Below are 20755 nucleotides of genomic sequence, written 5' to 3' on the forward strand. Positions count from 1 at the left end.
AATTCGCAAATATTTTCCTAACACTCCTACTGGCACGCACGCGTTCGATGCTTTGAAACGAACGCCGAATCCGAAACCTGATGATCAAATACACAAGGACTGACAGCTTATCGGAAGCGGTGTTGTGCGCGAAAAACACGCTCGTACACACCCCCACGTGTACCAAGCCTATAAATATAGGAGTAAATTTAGCTAAAAAAAAAATATTACTCGATGACTTGCTTTACCTTCCTTTTTTCCTTCCTCCTTTTCTCTCTCTTTTTTTTTTTTTTAAATCAGTGTTCGCGCGGATGAAAATCGATATGTTGTAACCAATTACGAGGATTACTCGTACTGCTAAGCTTCCTCGACAATTTTATATCACCAATTAGTTGCAGGGCTGACAGCGGAATGTAGAGCGATCTCTCGTTAGATCTTAATTAGTAGCTTTGATTTTAAGCGGAAATGTTGGAACTTGTCGTCGAGTGGTTGAATATTTTATATTTGGATAAAGTGATTATAATTTTTTTAATGAGATTGACGATCGATTTGGTAGATTACACGGTGATTAGGAGGGACATATTATGGATATTTAGGGCACTTTCATTTACGATACTAAAAATCGATTTAACAAGCAAGAAATCTTTGCTCTGAAATGCGCACAGCAGAGGGGCTGAGCTCTTTCAAAACCGTGCATTTCGTGAAATAATTTGTCCAATCAACGATAAGACAGATTACACCGTTCGCTTTTCCACCAACTACCATGACAATTACGGAAGAGAACGCAATCTTCAAGCTATCAGTCTTGCCAACCTGCAACAATTATCTTGAACGCTGACCGAATACCTCGTCCATTCGAAACGATCTCGTCAGCGTTCCATCGTGTACCAATGCCATTCGTTTCGCCACGAACAGCAAATAATACGAATCCGATCGCCGAATTAATTACTGGCCACTCTGCTGTTCTCGTTGCGGCCATAAAATTGTTCCACCGATCCGAATGACAGTCAACGCGATAGTCGTTCGAGTTACGGAAATTGCGCTGACTAATTACGCGCCAAAACGTGTCAATACCGTGAGCGACAGTTTAAACCACTGACAAATCCTTGACTGGCGCCAATTCGGGCTCTCGAATCAATACCGTCTTTTTTGTTATTTTCGTTCCTATCCGATTCGATTCCTATTCGATTGAATCGTGATAAGTGAATTTTTATCTAACGTGAAATTTCAATCTAGAGATATCGGATCTTCGACAACGATATTATTGAAAAAAGAACATTTTCTAGAAAGCATCCGTTTGTTCTATAGATTCGACCATTGGAATTATCGATAATTTACCGATACATTTTCGAACAATATTAGTCGTGTAAGATATGCTTGTGCGATAAGATATCTCCGAACGAATCACTTTTACGGCTGGAGGAAATAAATATAAAGCACTGACTAACGCATTCAAATTAAATTTTCGAGACCGTGACATATTCAAATCTGCAAGTCAGACATGACAGTGTCAAGATACAAATGTAAAGGTTAACAGGGTGAAAGTCCGCAGAAAATTCGATAAACTGGTAATTTAGTCACTAGAAATCACATCTGTTTAATAACATGTATATTAAATTTTCTAAGTACTTTTAGTTAACGAAGTTTTATCAAAATCACGCTTATACCATCCGACATCTCGTGAAACATCGTTAAGACACAAAAAAAGCTTTGTATTTCTCCAAACCTAATTTTCATTGTATCGTTTTATCCAAAAAAATTTTCTGGACAAAATCTCTAACAACGAACACAGTAGAAATTCTCTAGAATCCCGAGCTTTTTTGTAAATATTTTCCAAGCAAAAATACGGAAAGAAAAAAAGCGTTCCCAATTAACCGACGCTCTCGTCGAACCTTGAAAGTTTCCGAACAACCGCGCAAAATTCCAACTTGGTATTTTTTCACGTGACCGTCGCGTGAATTTAAAAATTTCGTGGCCAAGCAATATGACAAACAATCGATTCACAGTAGCGCTCGGCCAGACGATCGATGAGCACGCCTGCCGAATAGAAACGAACGATGACAATAGGCCATGAATTCCGCTGGTCGATCTTGCAACACGCCGAATCTGCATTCCCATTTATATGGAAATTACGGAATCACACGTTTGTCCAATCAATTAGCGGCGATCGATCTCTACGAAGGAGACAGTGGACGTTATTTATAGAGCCCGATGAGATCGACAAGAATTCGTTGACTGGTTTTGTCACGAAGACGCCGAGAGCAATAAGGAATTCTCCGATATCAGGTGAGCCGGAAGAGTAAAGTCGTCAGGCCGACAGATGTAACGAATCGCACTTTGAAAATTAGTTTCGAAACTGACCAACTTTCGAACGAGTAGTTTTCTTCCGCTTCGAGAAGGTGGATGAAGAAAAATTTTCACTGGTTACAAAATGAGGGAGATTTCAAGTGTATAGTTTTGCAAAGTTAGAGGGGCCGCGCTAAGAAAATACGATGCTCTTTAGAAAGTATTGGATCGAAAATTCATGGTATTTAATTATCGGGATAATACATATTAAATGCTATGTATCAACTAGAGAGAGAAAGACTAAGAAATAACGATCGATCAATTATGACTGAAGATTATAGGAGAAAGATGCTTTTCGTGTTATTTAATGTTTAACAGATTGAATTTTAATATGACATACTTAATGTGGTGTAAAACTTGTTATTCTTACTCTAAGTCGGCTAATTTAGAGCCATTGTAAAATCTAATCATACTAAATTCCAAAAAAGTTATAATAAATAAGAGAATTAACGAATAAAATCTCTGGTCAGACAGAAATGTACAAACATGTGCAAGATTCCAATTGTATTTTTAGTTATAACAATAAGCTTCTGAGCAAGCAATGCCTGTTTATTTCTATGCAGTTTGTCTAGATATAAACTGGCAATACGAATTCCGTATACCGACAGCGTAGCTTAAAAACTATCTGTTACATTGTATTTAACGAACACTGAAATGTTCATGACCTTTATTTGAACAACGATACCCAACTGGTGGTACTGATTTTACTGTATATTCTACGATTAATACGGCTGTACTTTCTGTCTATACTTTTAATAATCCTTCTCCCAAAATTCAGCATTTGTAACGAAAACTAGTTCGATGTTTGATTTTAACTGTACATATATTATCCTTAAAAAATGAAAACATTTAAACAAGGTCGGACATCACGGCGACAGTTCTAAAATAGATTCTTCTTGTCGCAGAAAGGCAAACAAGATTACCATTTCAATGGCACCGCCAAGAATGTGTTCAACAATGAAAATAAAAACACAGAACACTAGAATAGGGAAAAAAGTACGAGTAAGAGTAACACAATTATCAAAAAAGAGAGAAAGAATTCTATTTGTTGTTCCAGATTTCCGAGTAATACATTTTTTTCTAAGATACTGTATCAACGAAAATTTTTAACAAACAAAAATCCTATTTCTAACGATATTTTTCTTCGAGCTAGAAACCAAATTTCACAACAGACTCGATCATTTCGTAGACGTGACGTCGCGCGTTGTGTCATTCGTACGAGACATCACGCCTGTTATTTCATTCAACCGTGAGATATCTCATCCAAAGGTTCGAAAGAAAAATCAGTTCGCGAGACATCTCATTCATCTCGTGCGAATGAGCGAGCGCAATATTAAACATCATTCTTCTTCCAAAAACAAACTTTTCCATCCTCTTTTTTTTTTTTTTTTTTTTTTTTGAAACGACATGTGCAATGTATAGTTATAACACTTACAACAATGTAATAATAAATACTGAAAAATAGAGAGGCGAGATATCACGACCAAAGCGTTGCACGAATGACATCGCGCTGGGAAATATCACGTTCCCAAATGTACAGGAGTTAAATCAAACTTGTCCCAAAAACAAGTCGCTACACAGAATCACCTGGCAGTTTACAAATACAGCGAACTTTCATGTACTGTAACGCAATAACTTCAAGATTTCAACTCGCGATATCGCGGCTAAACATAAAACTCGACGGGTGCCTTTCGAAAAATTGATTAAAATGCACGTTCGACCGGTCACCGAGACTGCACTTCCATCCAGGAACAATATCCCATTCAGGAAGAATTACGATCGTGAGACACGACGAGAAACACGTTTCACTGATAGATATCGGCTGCAAAATCAGCTGTATTGAACACGGCACAGAGAAATAAAAACGAACGATGGTTCATAGATCGATTTTCGTAATATTGTAAATTGGAGAAATAATGACGTCTTCTGAATGAAAACTAATTGCGCTACAATATAAAGAACATCCTTCTATATTATAAGATTTCTTTCTTCACATGTTGAATACTAATTACGTACCTACATAGATAATGTGAAATTGATAACTTGATAAAAAGTAGAATTGATCAATTTGGCTTCTGAGAGGTTCATATAATACGGCTATCGATTTTATAGAATATGGGTTCTATTATATAGATATATGTAGGTTAAGTTCATAGAGTACGATAAAATGTCCGTAACTTTGTTAACAGCACTATTTCGATCAAAAGAAGAAGTAGGTACATACCTACTTTTTACAAGAATTTCAATTGTTTTGGTCATTTAAAATTCCTATTCTTTTAAATATTAAACTATCGAATCTTTTGGACTTTTAAAAGGTCTTCTGTCTTTTGCGAGTGAATTCGATTGGTAGAATATGAAAGAACAAGCCTTTGCTCTACTAGAAACCAAAAGAATTGGCCGCATTACACGCGAGAACACGTTGAAAGATATTATCACGCGAATGCGCGTGGGTAGATCGAAGGAACGTGTTTCTCGCTTACATTAATTATCAATTGCTAAAAAGCCCCCGTCTACCTCCATTTCTATCGCCGCGGCTCCGCTCGACGTGCATTGTCCGCATGATTAATTGTGCGTGGACGTAACAAAAGCCGATTCAACGGCGCACGACTTGGTAGCATAAGCGAGCGCTGTGCAATGGATGACAACCTGTGTTATACGTGTGAACTGGATGGACGATGCTTTTCCAAAGATACGAAATTGGAACGAAGAAAGGAGGTGTCGATGGTCCGGATAAAATGATCGAAATAGGTTTATTCGTCTAACGATTGCGCGAGAATGCCAAGCTGAATAAACTTCGATAGAGATCATTCCGATAGAAAGTTTACTCTTTACTTTACAACGTTCGATAAATGTTGCATTTTCTAATCGTACATTAAAATTTTCAATGCGCTAGCAATTTATTTTCCATTATTCCAGATTACTCAAACGGTGATACGAGGTTAATGAGTGACTTACCAAGCACAATTGGCATAAATTACCGTATTGTGCAGTTAGCTTTTAGAATAAAGCACATCATCGTGTGTTAAATACTATGGTGTACAATGGGTCATGTATGTTTAACGTGTAGGATTTAGTATAACGTGTGTAGTAATTCTACCGATATAGTGACACGAATGTGTAACATTGTTCAATATCTATTCTACCGTAGAGGTATACGAGCGTAACTGCATTATACATTTTACACAACATGTAGAAGTTTCTAAGCGCTCAATTTTAGATTTTTTACTGGCATAAAAGGGTTAAAAGAAAATGTTATTTACCGTGACGTTGGAAAGTAGCGCGGGTAAAATATACTGACGTCAATAAACATTATTTTTACTCGTAAACGTATTTATAAAATTCCAAAATAGATATCGCGGAAGTTAATTCTGCAGAAGATACCTATACCAGTGTGATGGGATACAGGTATGAATACAGATGTTTCAAAATAAAAACGTCTATTAGAGCTTAATGATGCTAACTAGTACGTAACACTGGTGACATACAAGTAATAATACGCTATTACTAATACGAGAATACTACAATATACCCGCAACGTGTTGTCTACATTAATAATATAAATGTGTAACATACCATAAAAAAAGTTAGCATAGTAAAAGAGCAACTATCGATTCTAATGCTATCATTATATCTCTACGTCTAGCAGTTCGTTAACAATAATTGTATCATTAGTATGTCATAACGACATACTGATGTATTATATCACGAAAGGTATTGCGCAGCTGTAGTCGTTGCATCTATGTACGTATACATATTTCAATTGATCGATGAACCTACCGGTTGCAATTTTTGGAAATAAATTTTATCGTGGAACGATATTCTACGATATACCTATTGCTACAGTAATAATGAAAAATGAAATTATTGCTAATTTGACAATTTCGAATTAAATTAAATATTTCTTAATATCTTTCTACGCAAATACAGTTTTCTTCCTTACATCTACAATCTAATCTTTAGAAATACGCGTTATCTTACGTCGAGATCAGCATCGCCATTTCTATCTGCGATTTTTAATTAAGCTATGTGCTTTGACACTTTTTTCACTCTTGCATTTCCATTTCCCTTCTCTAAACTAAACTTACGAGACGCAAGTTACTTTCTACAAAAACAGAACTCAAATAAAACTTCCTTCTAAAGAGAAACAATAAAGCCGTAGCAAGTGCACAGACAATATGCACAAGATTACAACTCTACGAAGAGAAAACCGAATTATCTTCGAGGCAGCCAAAGAATCTAATCTAATCTCGACAAACTTCTTCAGATATCTAGCAACCAACGAAAACGCGTTTCGTTCCGACACCTCGGGACGCTTGGAAAACGCGTCATCGGTGCCTCTGACTCTCGGTTCGATAATCAGAACAGCAGCATAGAAAGAACCAGAAAGTGTGGAGAAAAAGAGGCGAAAAAGTCGGCGGACTAATTAGCCAATTTCATTGCGTCACGTATAGGAAAAGTAAACGGATAATTCCTGGTACGGAGAAACTCGAAACCGCTACCACTTTATCAGTTACTTATGCAAATTTGCCCATCAAATGGTGTACACATGCATTCAGAACAAGGTTGGTACGACCTTCACCTCCGAAATGCGACGCGTTCCTGCGTAGTCGATAAAGTCGTCGACGACGCGTAATGTCGCGAAAATTTCTTATTGGACGCTTCCGGCCACGTTGGCTCAAGGATAAGAATATTTTTAATGCGTTACTATTTGCGTATAAATATGCCACTTTAGAATAATTAAACAATAAGAGAGCTACTTGAACAAATTTATCTGCGAGACAGTTGTAGAAGTTGTACAGTGATTTACGAAAATATTTAAACTAGAGTCATTAAGACTATCGGAATTATAGGTGTAATTCAGAATTAAAAAATAGAAGAAAGAATATCGCAAAATATATTTATTGCAAGAACCAATTTCTGATACTTTGATCCATCAATGATGAAACTGGGTTCGACCAGTTTAAATTTGTAACTCGAAAAAAACAATAGTGAGAAAAGATATGCGAAAAGATGATTCTTTTAAATTGTCTCAATTTTTTTAAGTTTCACGCCATAGAATAGCGAGAAAGAATTAAAAGGACGTCATTTCTATTATTACCAAAAGATGGAATATCCAGTCGTTCTATCAATAGTCGAATATTGTGTTTCCCGCTCACTTATTGCGCATGAAGCTTCATTATTACTGACGTAATTCAAACTTATGCTAATCAGAAATAGTAGAATAGTAGAAGTTAGAAGAGCGAGATAATATACCATTTAAACATTCTTAATTTTTAGTCGTTTATTTTAAATTTTTCACATTTTGTGATTCGACGATTTTACAATTTTGCTTGCTACCAACAGAATGCTGTTTTTCCTATCAATGTATATTCCTAAATTATCCTATTTTTCTCTCAATTGTGTAGGAATATTTTATTAACTTCGCGAAATAATATAAAATTTAAATTAAAATCTGACAGAAAATTGAAACCGCTTTCACGGTGGAATATTTTTAGTGAAATTTAAGATTGAATTTACTACTATATGGTTTGAATGTTCTATACGGAGCGAGATAATAACGTCACCAGTGAAGTTTTTCACCTCATTTCGCAACACAAAAGCGAACCTTCGAAAATCAAATTATATTTGACGTTTAGTTACAAATAACTTCGCGTGCATATAGTTAATTTTACTGCCACTTTATACTTTACTTATACTCTCGTATTTTACTAGTTAACGGTTATACTTATATATCTCTTTATTTTTAAATTCAGTTAGTTACAGTTTCCATAAATTTCTCTTAACCGTTAAAGATAGCACGGTTACGTATAACATGGAAAGAACTTAATACAAATGATAACGATGTCAAGAAAAAAGAATCTTGTACGGATTTCTGAAATTTCGCTATTTTAAATCGTCTCACAAGTGGTGTTAATAATCGCGACTATTTATTAACAATATATTGACACAAATGTGACCATTAACAAAGCCTCTTTAACCACAATCAAAATGTTGAATACCTTCGCTCCTAGCCACATAATATGAATTACACACGATTCGGACTACGGTCCAAACACGATAAACGCTTGTTCCTATCGAAATGGAATTTAGTCATGGATCTAATTTAGACTTCCATTCATGAAACAAAGACATAAAATGTACGAATATTCTTCAAAATCGATAAATAAGTACAAAGGTAAGAGTTTGAAGCCATATACATCTAGTCTAAAGGTAAAACACTTTCCCTTTCAATTCTAACATAAGAAACACTTTTCTTTTCACGAAAGGAATTTCTACGTGCTTAAAGATAACACAATCGAAGGATTCTGAGAAAAAGGAATAGAAAAAAATCTCTCGTTGATATATTAAAAATAATTTTAGATATCTGTGCTATCCTCATTCTTTTTCCATTTTATACCACTCTCGTTTTTATACACACCATGGGAAAATTACCTCGCGCATCATCGAAATCAATCTCCTACATCACGAAAACCACATAAAAACTCCTCGTTATAACCATTCATCTTGCCACGCACAGCCACCTCCCTACGCATACTTTCACTATCCGTTACAACATCGTTCTCCAGAAAATTAACCACACGCCATCCTCCTTCGCGCTTATTGTTAGATGAATGCAAAAACTCTGTCTGTTCCAGAGTCCCAGCATTATCTATCATAGCAGCCAACTAATGAGTACGTACATTGATCGTGACGCTGTCGTGATCGTCGATGACGCTAACCGATTCAGGGTCAAAGTAAACCGTACAATCGGTATGTTGGCGAGTTCGTGTATCTCTAGATTGTGCAACCTCCGAGAGAAGATCAATGGAAAACGGCAGAAATCGGAGCCCTGGCTAATTCTTTGAACAACAACGAAGAGACGGACAGAATCGGAAAAGCGGCGCGATCGTAACTCCGTGTAACCGTGACGGCCGACATTAATCGCTGCCACGTGCTACCTATTTGTCTTCGCCAGTTCGAGAACCGGCCACGTTCCACCGTCTATACATGTTCCTATGGTTCCTGGTTGTTCGAACGAAATCTTTACGCGGTATTCGAGTTCCAGCTATTCCGAGGAATTTTCAAGATTTTAAAATGTTCGCTGACATTTGCGTGACGAAAGAATTTGTGGATTTTATCTGATATATCGTATTTTAAATATCATAAAATTCTTTCTCGGTCCTATCTAAATCTTAGTTTTATCTGTATCACGATTTCTGACCAATTTAGAACAAGAAAGGTTCTCCGTTGACAATTGCGTGTCGAAAGAATTTTAAAATATTCCATTTGTTTTTGTATTTCTCAACATTGACCAAACGTTAATTGGAAATTTCATGTGTATCATCATTTTTTATCACCTTCGTAAACAAATTTTGTGTTTGCAAAAATTAGCTTCCATTGCTGAATCTAAAATTCCAGCCAAAAAATTTCCATAATTATCCTGAAATTTATACAACACGAATATTTCCCAAACGTTTAATCATACGATCGACAGTTGACAAATAAAATGATATTCGATCGTTTGGAGCGCACGATCGACGGAAATTTTAACTCGCATCCCACGCGGGAACGGTGTGCGCGACAAGATCGCTCTGATAAGCATGTTTTTCTACGTGGCGCGCGGACACCTAAACGCGAGCCGAATTCCCCGGGGAAATAAGAACAATATCGTGAACGCGACACGTTGACGAGTAAACAGCGCTTCGTAGCGCAATGTCGACTACGAAACGCGTGATTTAACGCAATAAAAACACGACCGTAAACTTTTTGTGGCTACACTACGTTTCGATTGCCGCGTTTCATACTTTTTTTTCCTTCTTTGTGTCCTCGGAAAAATAATTGGTCGTTACAGGAGTAAATCAAAACAAAACTGGAGTTAAGAACGTAATTGCGGTAAGAAATATCAATAAATGGCTTTAAGCAAACAAACGATAAAAGTATTAATATTTTAATCTAAGAATCTATTCGAATCTTAAAAATAACGATAAAAGATAACGAGACATATGGCTCGATTTTGGAAATTGTTTTCACTGAAAAACGTGCAAACAGGGACTTGTTTACCATAAAGTTAGCATGACGTTTGATGATGATTTTTAGGCAAACATTGAATGTGATCGTAACGGAAAGAAGCGCGATTGTTTCGTATCGTATACTCTCTGAAACGACGCGCGCTGTATTACTTTCAATTTCGATTAAACGACGAGATATTTCACAGTATGCAAGGTCGTGCACACCGTGTCGATTGTCGCGAACACGGTTTGACAGCTCCGGCTGACAGATTTGGTCGGATGTCGCAAAATCGGCGGGAATGACCGTGAAATAGATAGCCGGCACGCCGGATAAATCTATGGAATTTCAATGTTACTCACCAGATGAAGCACGGTGTTGACAACTTCCCGATTCGACACCTGTCCCACTTCGATCAGCCCGATCAGCACGGCGAATTTCAGGCTGTCGTTCATCGCCATCGCCACCACCTCCTCGGGCCGTTTAATGTCACTGAACGGTGGACTTTTCATGTCCGCCATCGCGACGGTTATTTAACCTGGTAACACGTTTCCCTCGCGAGGAAAATATACGATAGTTTACACAGAGACCGTCTTATGAACGAGAGCTTTTCCCCGTCACATGATAATACAACACAAATTGATCTTCCATGTTAGAAAGTAGACACTGTTATGAGGAGCCTGCCAGTACGGCAACGCGAAACACCCTAGCGACGCGGTCGCAATACCAACACTAACTGAGCCCGTAAATTCCTACCTGAGCGGCGTACGCCGCTGTGGTGGGGGGAGGGCGCGGCTTACGAACCGCTTATATACCCATATGAATCAGTAAATATTACACGCTGCTTTGTTTATTCGTAATTTAAATTTACCTTTTCGATATTAAAGTTCCAATAACATGCCTACGCTGTGCCATGGAATTAATTAAAGTATTTAAATGAAAGAAAAATTATACTCGTAAAATTTGTAATATTTTTATCATAGAAATAACAATATAACGTACTAAATGTATAATAACAATTTTGTTCCTTTAGTGGAATATATATCATGCATATATGTATATAACAATGCATGTGAAATAAGCAATGAATAAGGTATACGAAATTACGAAATTCATCCAGTAATCAATGTGTTAATAATCACGATGATAACATACATAAAGGCGAAATACAAATTTTAACTCGATATAATTATGAATTATTTTTGTTTAATTAACCTGTAAATGATGTCTGGTCGTATGCATTGTTTGATTTGCTGCTTACATATGAACTTCTGGCAATAATACTATTGATTTATTCCCGATAATCTCGATTAATACCGATAAGATATACAAAATGTATGAATATTTATATGACATGCTTATAGAATCACTTTTATTCAAACCGAAATAATTGCAGAGATATCCGACATATATACGGATTTCACTCGATTTTACCTTTAATGAATAAATATTGTAGATTATAATAAATTACGATGTGTATGTATACGGTATTACAGAGAACTACGGTATGAGTATGAACTGGTATGAGTAACACATGCGTCACTAGTAGTAAAAATGGCGTCGGCGGATGTTGAACGTGCTAAGGTAAGTGTCATTTTTTAAATTTTCCGCCTATATTACGCTACACCTAGCGATTATTCCTATTGGGAAGAATCACGTGTACAAATGTTTGTTTTCATGTATAAACACATATTCAGTTCTTGATTTATACACGTAATATTTATAATTTGAAGGGCGTTGGTTCTCTATTCTGTCATAACAACAGTATTCTTGATAAAGCTCTCCGTATATGGATAGTACTGCTAGTTTCCGGCCGACTTAGTAACTGTTAATAATCATGGCCTTTTCATATTTTCAGATGGAATCTACCCTACGTAATTTAAAATTGTCTGGTCATGTTGGATTCGACAGTCTTCCAGATCAATTGGTAAATAAATCCGTTCAAAATGGATTTGTATTCAATATTCTTTGTATCGGTAAGACAAATATGTTTGTTAGTTTTTAATACATATGTGTACTATAAATTTTTCTGATTGTTAACATTTATAATTGTACTTTTAATAGGTGAAACTGGACTTGGAAAGTCGACTCTTATGGATTCTTTATTTAATACAAGTTTTGAGTCTATGCCAAGTCCACATAATCTCCCTGCTGTAAAGCTTAAAGCACATACCTATGAATTGCAAGAAAGTAACGTTAGGTTAAAGCTCACTATTGTCGATACGGTTGGTTATGGAGATCAAATTAATAAGGAGGACAGCTTCAAAGCTGTTGTTGATTACATAGATGCCCAATTTGAAGCATATTTACAAGAGGAATTGAAGATAAAACGATCTTTGCCAACTTATCATGACAGTCGTATTCATGTTTGCCTATATTTTATTTGCCCAACAGGACATGGGTAAATATATGGTGTAAAATATTTCTTATGGAAAAATTTATCATTTTTATTCTGACATTGTCTTTATTAATATTTAAATATATAATTATAGATTAAAATCAATTGATCTAGTCTGCATGAAAAAACTGGATACGAAAGTCAATATTATTCCAATTATTGCCAAAGCTGATACAATATCTAAAACGGAATTACAGAAGTTTAAGGTATAGCAGAAGTTACAGTCATCTATAGATATATTAATCTATTGCAGCTTTTTTCTTTCTCGTCTGTTCCAGACTAAAATTATATCTGAACTACAAAATAATGGAGTTCATATTTATCAATTTCCTACGGACGACGAAAATGTTGCAGAAGTAAATACTAGTATGAATGCCCATGTACCTTTTGCAGTAGTTGGTAGCACAGACTTTGTTCGAGTTGGTAACAAAATGATGCGCTCTCGTCAATATCCATGGGGCACAGTACAAGGTAAAATTACAATTATTTGCTATTATTAAAATATGTGAATTATCCTGAACCATGCTGTTCTTTTTATAGTGGAGAATGAATCGCATTGTGACTTTGTTAAATTACGTGAAATGTTAATAAGGACGAATATGGAAGACATGAGAGAAAAGACACATTGTCGTCATTATGAGCTATATCGTAGGAAGCGACTAGAACAGGTAGTTTATTGCACAAAATAAAAATTTCTGAATCTGGCTTACATAATCCAATTATTTATAATTATAATTTTCAGATGGGATTTAGCGATGTTGATAGTGAAAATAAACCAGTTAGTTTCCAACAAACCTGCGAAGCAAAAAGATCCATTCACCTGCAAGAGCTCCAACAGAAGGAGGATGAAATGCGACAGATGTTCGTGGCACGAGTAAAGGAGAAAGAGGCTGAATTAAAGGAGGCAGAGAAAGAGGTAATAGTATTTATAATTTTTAATGTTTCTGTAGAAGATCCATATAATAATTTCATTTTTGTATGTATTATCTAGCTTCATAACAAATTCGATAAACTGAAAAAAGATCACACAGAGGAAAAGAAAAAGTTGGAAGAAAGTAGAAAGAAGCTCGAAGACGATATTTTGGAATTCAATAGGCGAAAAACTCAATTCGCTCAACAACCTCAACATCATACGTTAACACTAGGTAAAAGTAAAAAGAAGTAGAAATGTCCACCATTGATGCTGCAATAAATAAATACCATGCTCCATTTTATATCTCTATACACGTATAAATATTGTTACTTTAATCGCATAATATTTGATCACTGAGATTAAAATTAAATTATCAAACGTTTTCGAACGTTATAATTTATATTGCATTCTTATGTATTTCTTTACTCGTAGATGTTATTTTATACCAGACTGACTATCATGAAAAAAGTGATGTTTACCAAATTTAACTTACTTTTTGTATTAACATATGCACTTTGAGAAAAATAAAGATATATTTGTTACTTACAAATACATCCGTTTAGCAATCAATTATAATTACTATACAGATGTCTAAGAGATTTATAATTAAATATTTTATTGTTCAACAAAATATAACAATTAACACAATAGTATCGTACTTAAATAAAACTAACGTTATTAGCGGCATATTTTATACGTTATATGAAATACACGAACTGATTACGAGCTACTTTTATAGAAGCATGTTTTGATTACTAACGTTAAGTAAAAAATGAAAGTAGGATGTGCAACACAATCATATCACATTACAAATCATGAGAAAATAAACAGACTATGTTTGCAATGATATCACGATGTTCATCGTGCAATGGAATACTTATAAACTGATTCGTAAATCTCATAAATTCGATATTTCAGTTCTTAACAAAAATCTGCAGGACAAAAATCCATTTGATGCTAGAATAAATAGCATTGCACACGATAAATTTACACGAGAACAAACATAAACGAAACGCGTGAAATCATTCTCAATTATAAAATTTCGTTTAACGAAAAATACTCTAGAATACTCTGCGTTTAATTAAGCAGGTACGTACAACTTAACCGTACTATAGACATACTTATTCTGTAACGCGTTTACGATAATAATATAATATGGCGGAATCATTTCATTCGCGCGTAGCAATAATGACACTCAACATACTCGTGAAATAAATCTGTTTCGATCACTACGTTTAGAACTGATTGCGTTATAATTTACAAATAAATACATTCTGCGTATACGAGCGAAATATCTAAAACGAAATAGATTACATACTATGTGTCGAATACTAATTTACGAAACGTACAACGCTATGATACAAAATCAATTTAGACGATAGAAAGGAAAAAGTCTAACAAAAAGGAAAGCTTTGAACGGCAACGTTAATAGCCTCAACGTGCCGACATTGCTCGTCGTATATTTCTTTGCTTTGGTATTCCTTTGCACACTGTGTCCTTGCATTTCTGTGAACCGAATAAACACATGTCGCCTTGTAATTTCGCTACGATACGTCCTTTGTTACACCTTATCCTATGTATTTATTATAAAAGTACAAAACATATATTATGGCAATTATCGTGAAGCATTTTGCGTGTTAGCAAATTTAGTACGTATCGATTATGTGCCAAAGTGTAAGAATTATCGTCAGGGTCGGTGTCGGTAGATACACATGTATGTGTCTAAGAACGATATAAGAAGATAGATTTTCTTCTCAATGATAAGAAAGGTTCAAAGATATCCTTTGAACGTGAAGCATGAAAATAATAATCATTCGTGTCACTCGTTTAACACTGCTATATAATAATATAACAATAAATGATCTAATATTTCAAATAGAATTAATCGATGTAACCGACCCTGTTATTTGTTACAATCTATGTGCCTTACATTGCTTACCGCGAGAAATATTTAAGTGCACTACGAGATTCGCCCGTGCGGGCCGCAGCAATGACCAAGTATAAATAAGTAATAATTAATTGCTTCATCCCCTTTTCAGAATAATAATCCCGCACTCTTGTAACCGGTTACCTAACCTTTAAAGCTTGCATTTCTACAAAAAGACGGAGTCGTTCGATCGGTAAGTTCAATTTCCTGTAGCTCTATTTAGCCCGACAAGCTCGATTTAAAATGTTACCTGAGTCCTTAATTGCACTTTCTTCTAATTACACGCATGGGTCAACTTCGAAGCCGAGGCAGCTCGTTCGCAGCGAATACACTGTGTTGGTCGTTATCTTCGATGTAAACGACATTCCGATAAGCCTTTATTGCCCGTGGTCGTTTCAACATACGTACACCATTACGAACTTTGGTCATTGCGGTCTTACGACTACCTCTACCAGGTGCATTGCCCTCCCGTCTATTTCTGTTAGACAATTTCCAAATCAAGCGTTAATATGCCTGTCATCTGTGGAATGTGTGACACTTAACCGTTTACGGGTCGTAAATCGAAACCGATGGAATCGTTGATACCTATATACGAAAGGCAAGTCCTTGTTCTTCTAAACGAACAACTTACACGAACATGTAGGAAAGTACAAATAAATACAAGTCGCATTTCTATACGTACATACATATACATATAGTACATACATTGTAGCATGAACACAACGTATAATTCGATGTGAATGTACAAAAATAACGAGCGAATGTATATTATAGATCTATACAATATATTCGTCAAAAATTCGTACGGATGTAAAAATGGTAAGAATCAGCGAATATCGCGGGAATCTACTTAAGAGTAAGATGGCATATTAACACGCTTGTCAGGATATACGTGTAATATTAGTGCTCCCCAGCCATATTACATGACATGTAAGAAAAATAGTGCCATCCCCTGTATAACATATGCATATGTATATGAGAGACAGTGGTGCATTTAATACAAGTTCTACTATATTTGATCACGAGAATAGCACAGAGATAGAATTATCCAATCCCTCGATATCGTCAACGCGCCATAGACAGCGGTTGGAAAGAAGGAAGACGTCGTTTCTCGGGGACGTTACTGATCTTTGTGTATTTTATAAAGATTCAAGTATGTAACGTTCCCGCCGTTCATCTATCAGCGTGATACTCTCGTAACTTCTCGTGCTTCTATCGAATAAAAGTCTGATCCGAATGAAAAGACGGAACAGAAGTTTCATCCTTTTTCAGAAGAAGCCACCCTATCGAATTGTCTCTTGACTTGTACGAAACGGACCAACAACAGCATGAACGTGAAGTAGCGTGGACTTGTAAACAGGCACTGTGCTTTTAGGCTAACGGGCCGAGACGGATTCCGGTGGAGGACTGCGATACTTGGCGCGAATAGGAAGAAAGTTGGTGTGCTTGTTGCCGTGAGGAGAAGGCGGCGTGCTCTCGCGGTTGAGGGTCCTCACCTGACAGGGATCGTGCCTCGCCAAGAAATGCTCCAAGGTGTCCCAGCCCCCGCCCACTCTGACCATCATGTGTCTTCCCTTCAAAAGCTGCGAACACGTCGAGTAATATTGTCATTAGTAACGGAAGATGTACTTCCAACTGTACCCGGCAGGTTAACGATCTAAAAAAGCTTTTTTTGAAGGCTGCCAGGATTGTTTGATGCAGGTGTGTTTCTAATAATAAGATGTCTGCATTGCGTTTCTAGAAATGTACAGAACCACCGATATGAAGTCACAACGATGTTGTAACGAAGTCCAATTTTACGAGTTTTGATTACCGCATAATGAAAGGTAGATCAATGATACGAAATAATACTATACGCACATATAGTTCAAATCTTAATTCGAGATAAAGGATCAGATAGATAATACATACTCTGATGAAGACATTTCGTCCAGCGATATGGTACCGTCCTTCGCCAACTTTACGCACCTTCAGTTTGGAGCATCTTTCGGATGGGCACTGGCAGAGTCTCTGCACGGCCTCTGTGGCTCTTCTCACCTAAAAGCAGTAAACAGGCCACATCGCGATGTAAAAGTTGGCCACGGAATCCAAATAACGTTATGACAGACGATGCTCAGACGGACAAAGAGTGATCGACCTTCATCGTGAGATAAATCGGTTCGACGTGTCGCGGGGAAAGTTGCTACAGCGGCCTCTCGGAACATCCGCTCTGCGGCATGCAGGAATCCGACACGCGAGGATCCACGAACGTGTAAACGCATACGTGAAAAAGCTTAAAGCGTCCCGTTCGTACCTATTGTTTCTTTCTTCTCCCTTCCACGTGAACGGGCGCGTTCGTGGCGAACGTGACACGATGCAACTTACCGAGCAAATTGCACGCTCCTAGTCAGTATTACTTGCATTTATTACGGATAAAAGCGGAATTAATCTTTCAAAAAACTTGGAGCGTCAACTTGAGCCCTCGTCAAACGAGATAAATTGTTTCTGGCGCAATTGGTAGCGTATGTTAATGAAACGAGAACAAGAGAAAAAGGTAATAACGCGCATTATTCGTTGAATAATAAGCAGTTCTAATTTTGCACTTGTTCCGCGACTAGCTTTTGAGTAGACTTCAGAGTTCATGATGAATGCAACATTATACCTTTTATATGCTTGTTACTGTAGGATGCACGTAAGTGAAATAGAAAAAAAATGTTGTAGATGATTTTAACGTTGAACGTGTGTTTTCATTTGATTTTATTTATGAAGCAAGCCGTGTTTAAATTTATTTCGAGATCGTTGAAATTGGGGCGCGTATGATGAATTAAATTGCTTTATTTGTAGCTTCCGATACCAGAATCAAAGTAAAGTAATTGGTGATGACCCAAATAGCTTAGCCGATAAGCCGAGAAATCGATAAATGAAAAGTTCTAATTTAAATTTACGATTAAGTGCTTAAGATATTTTTTTTAGATATTCCCGTGTTTCAATTTATAATTAGATCTGTTTTAGAAAATATGTATATTAAAACGACGAAAGCTTACTTTCCAAGGTTTCGCTTCCGAATTATTTAACGATCAGAAATTTCTGTCAGAGAAGTGTCTAAAGCATGGGAATGAGAAACTTGAATACCAAACATTTAATTTTATATCGGACGTAGAAACGGTTTGATCAGCGTACCTTACGATCGAGTTCCGTTATGGGACCCGTGTGTTCCGGCGGCTCGGCTGGCGAGGGCAAAGGTGAACTCGATGGCGATGGAAGCTCGTCCGGGTCCTCCGCGCTTCCTCGTGACCAATCGTCCTCCGTCGTATCGCTGGGTACTCCGTCGCTACCCGTTGGCCCATTGTCGCTCACCGACCTTCTCATTTCGGGCTCGTGCGTCACACCGGTGGTTGGATCCAGCCATCGCGTCGCCGTCAACGCGACTTCCGATGCTGAACTGCAAAATATGGTGCAAATTGGGTCGAAATGCCATTGAAATTCAACATAAAAGAGGATTCTTTTGTCCTGTTACCTAAATTTTAAGTGGGTAGGTACTAGAAGCTTTAAATGCTCTCAAATCGAGAACATCGATGACACTCTTGAGAAACTTTTTCATCACCAATTTTTCGATTTTTCAGATACTGTATTGCATTCGCGTCACGTGCTTTTCATCGCCTTTGAATTTCCATTAAGATATAGATCATCAAAATTTATTCGAGTTAATATCAATAGTATACGTCTTCACTTGAAAATTATAAACTTCCCTGATGTTTGATTCAACAAACACAAACCGATTACAGAATTGTTAAGAATTGAAAATTGTTGTTAATTATAAACAGAATATCTTCTTGAAATACCAATTGTATGACAGCGATGTCGTCAAAAGCGGAGATGTAAATGGGAATGGAGAAATCAAAAGGCACAATACCTGCTGTGTTTGATCTTCTCTGTCGGAGGTCTGGGTGTTGCGGTCGGGGACGGTGATTGAAACTGCCAAGAAACCAAGCTGCTATGGGATATACCACTATCGGACAGACAGTGAAGATCTCGCTCTTGTTCGGCAGCGATTTCCCTCTCGAGCTGCACGAGTCCCGGCGGTTCGACCGAATACCTTGACGCCAATCGTGCCACTTCCAACAGACACAACACCACGTTCCGTGGCTGTCCGTGTAGGACTGTAAAATTAAAAATATTAAAGAAAATGAAAAATTTGTCGTATGTATTACGATAGACTCTAGCAATTTTTTATTGCGTTACATGTTTATCTAGTTGCAGAGAAAACGCTGGAAATGGTCGTTCCATAATTACGTACGTGCAAGTTTACATTAATTTACAATTTACCGTAGAATGGTTTATACAGTGGCCGACTACATATTTATTCATAAATAATGAAAAAAATAATTGGAGCAAAAAAATCGTTAGAATTCAGACAAGGCCAAGTGAAACATACGTTAAAAGGATTTGCATTTTAATGAAAACTTTCTATCTTGAATTTATACAACATATGAGAAGATTTTATACGTTCATAATTTATCAGGTGCTTCGAAGCTTTCCGATATTTTAGTTTCTCCGATTGCTATATCGGGCTACGTGATACATCGCAGTCCACATGGTGAAAATTACAAGACAACCTAGAAACCAGTCTCTTTACGACCGTCTCATCCACGCTACCAAAAAAAAAAAAAAAATGTAGATTCTATTTACAGAACGTAAGCGATGACACCCTCGACCTTCTTCAACTACCATTGTAATTGACCAATTTAGCCTACATTTCGCGGTACATCTCATTTATTCATTAAAATAGATCGTCTTAACCAAACGAAATGATCATCATATTATTCGCAATAAAATAGTAGCTACTTCTTAATTCAGAAAAAAATATCGCATCTTCGATCAAACTAAAAAAAATTCCTCATATACTAAGACAACTATTCTCAACGGAAGAATATACAAAATTTATCCTTGTTTGGATAATAGATGAGCTCTTTAATCTACCCCAATTGCTTCCTCGAGCTATTCGTTTCTCCTATGGTCGGCGGATTCGTAAAGAGACAAAAGCTTTGTTCCGCGTTAAATCTACGTGCCTAATGATTTTACTTTTGTGGCACGAGGACGAGCATGACACGAAAATCCACATTCACAGGTTTCCGTTCCAACGAAAAAGAATTTCAAACGGGACGAGCACCGTGAAACGAAACAAAAGGAAAAAGGAAAAGTCCCGCCATTATATTTCGTTCCACTG

At 36.7% G+C, this 20755-nt stretch overlaps 3 protein-coding genes across 7 annotated transcripts in view; 1 reads left to right on the forward strand and 2 right to left on the reverse strand.

Annotated features, from left to right (window-relative positions):
* LOC117213639 (neurobeachin) overlaps positions 1–11044 on the reverse strand; it is a 416930-nt gene extending 405886 nt beyond the window's left edge. Inside the window, exon 1 of the mRNA XM_033459150.1 lies at positions 10674–11044. Within this exon, the coding sequence (XP_033315041.1) occupies positions 10674–10832 (159 nt within the window). The 5' untranslated portion in view covers positions 10833–11044. The remainder of the gene's footprint in view (positions 1–10673) is intronic.
* Positions 11045–11672: 628 nt separating this feature from the next.
* LOC117213587 (septin-2) lies at positions 11673–14174 on the forward strand. Its single transcript, XM_033459059.1, has 8 exons — positions 11673–11895; positions 12170–12287; positions 12376–12712; positions 12804–12915; positions 12988–13180; positions 13250–13377; positions 13452–13625; positions 13701–14174. Exons 1-8 carry the CDS (start codon positions 11866–11868, stop codon positions 13872–13874), a joined length of 1266 nt encoding a protein of 421 aa, XP_033314950.1. The 5' UTR covers positions 11673–11865; the 3' UTR covers positions 13875–14174.
* A 38-nt stretch (positions 14175–14212) lies between these two features.
* Positions 14213–20755, reverse strand: part of LOC117213586 (growth arrest-specific protein 2-like) — a 31148-nt gene continuing 24605 nt past the window's right edge. For 2 of the 5 annotated variants that reach the window (XM_033459056.1, XM_033459057.1), the window contains exons 5-8: positions 19442–19688; positions 18709–18970; positions 17461–17586; positions 14213–17132 (exon numbers count right to left, since the gene is read on the reverse strand). In XM_033459056.1, coding sequence (XP_033314947.1) covers positions 16926–17132; positions 17461–17586; positions 18709–18970; positions 19442–19688 — 842 coding nt within the window. In that variant the 3' untranslated portion in view covers positions 14213–16925. The remainder of the gene's footprint in view (positions 17133–17460; positions 17587–18708; positions 18971–19441; positions 19689–20755) is intronic. The other 3 variants (XR_004488690.1, XR_004488689.1, XR_004488688.1) reach the window with 3 other exon arrangements.

This window comes from Bombus bifarius, unplaced genomic scaffold (genome assembly GCF_011952205.1).
Source record: "Bombus bifarius isolate JDL3187 unplaced genomic scaffold, Bbif_JDL3187 scf7180000009125, whole genome shotgun sequence".
NCBI classification, from domain to species: Eukaryota; Metazoa; Arthropoda; class Insecta; order Hymenoptera; family Apidae; genus Bombus; species Bombus bifarius.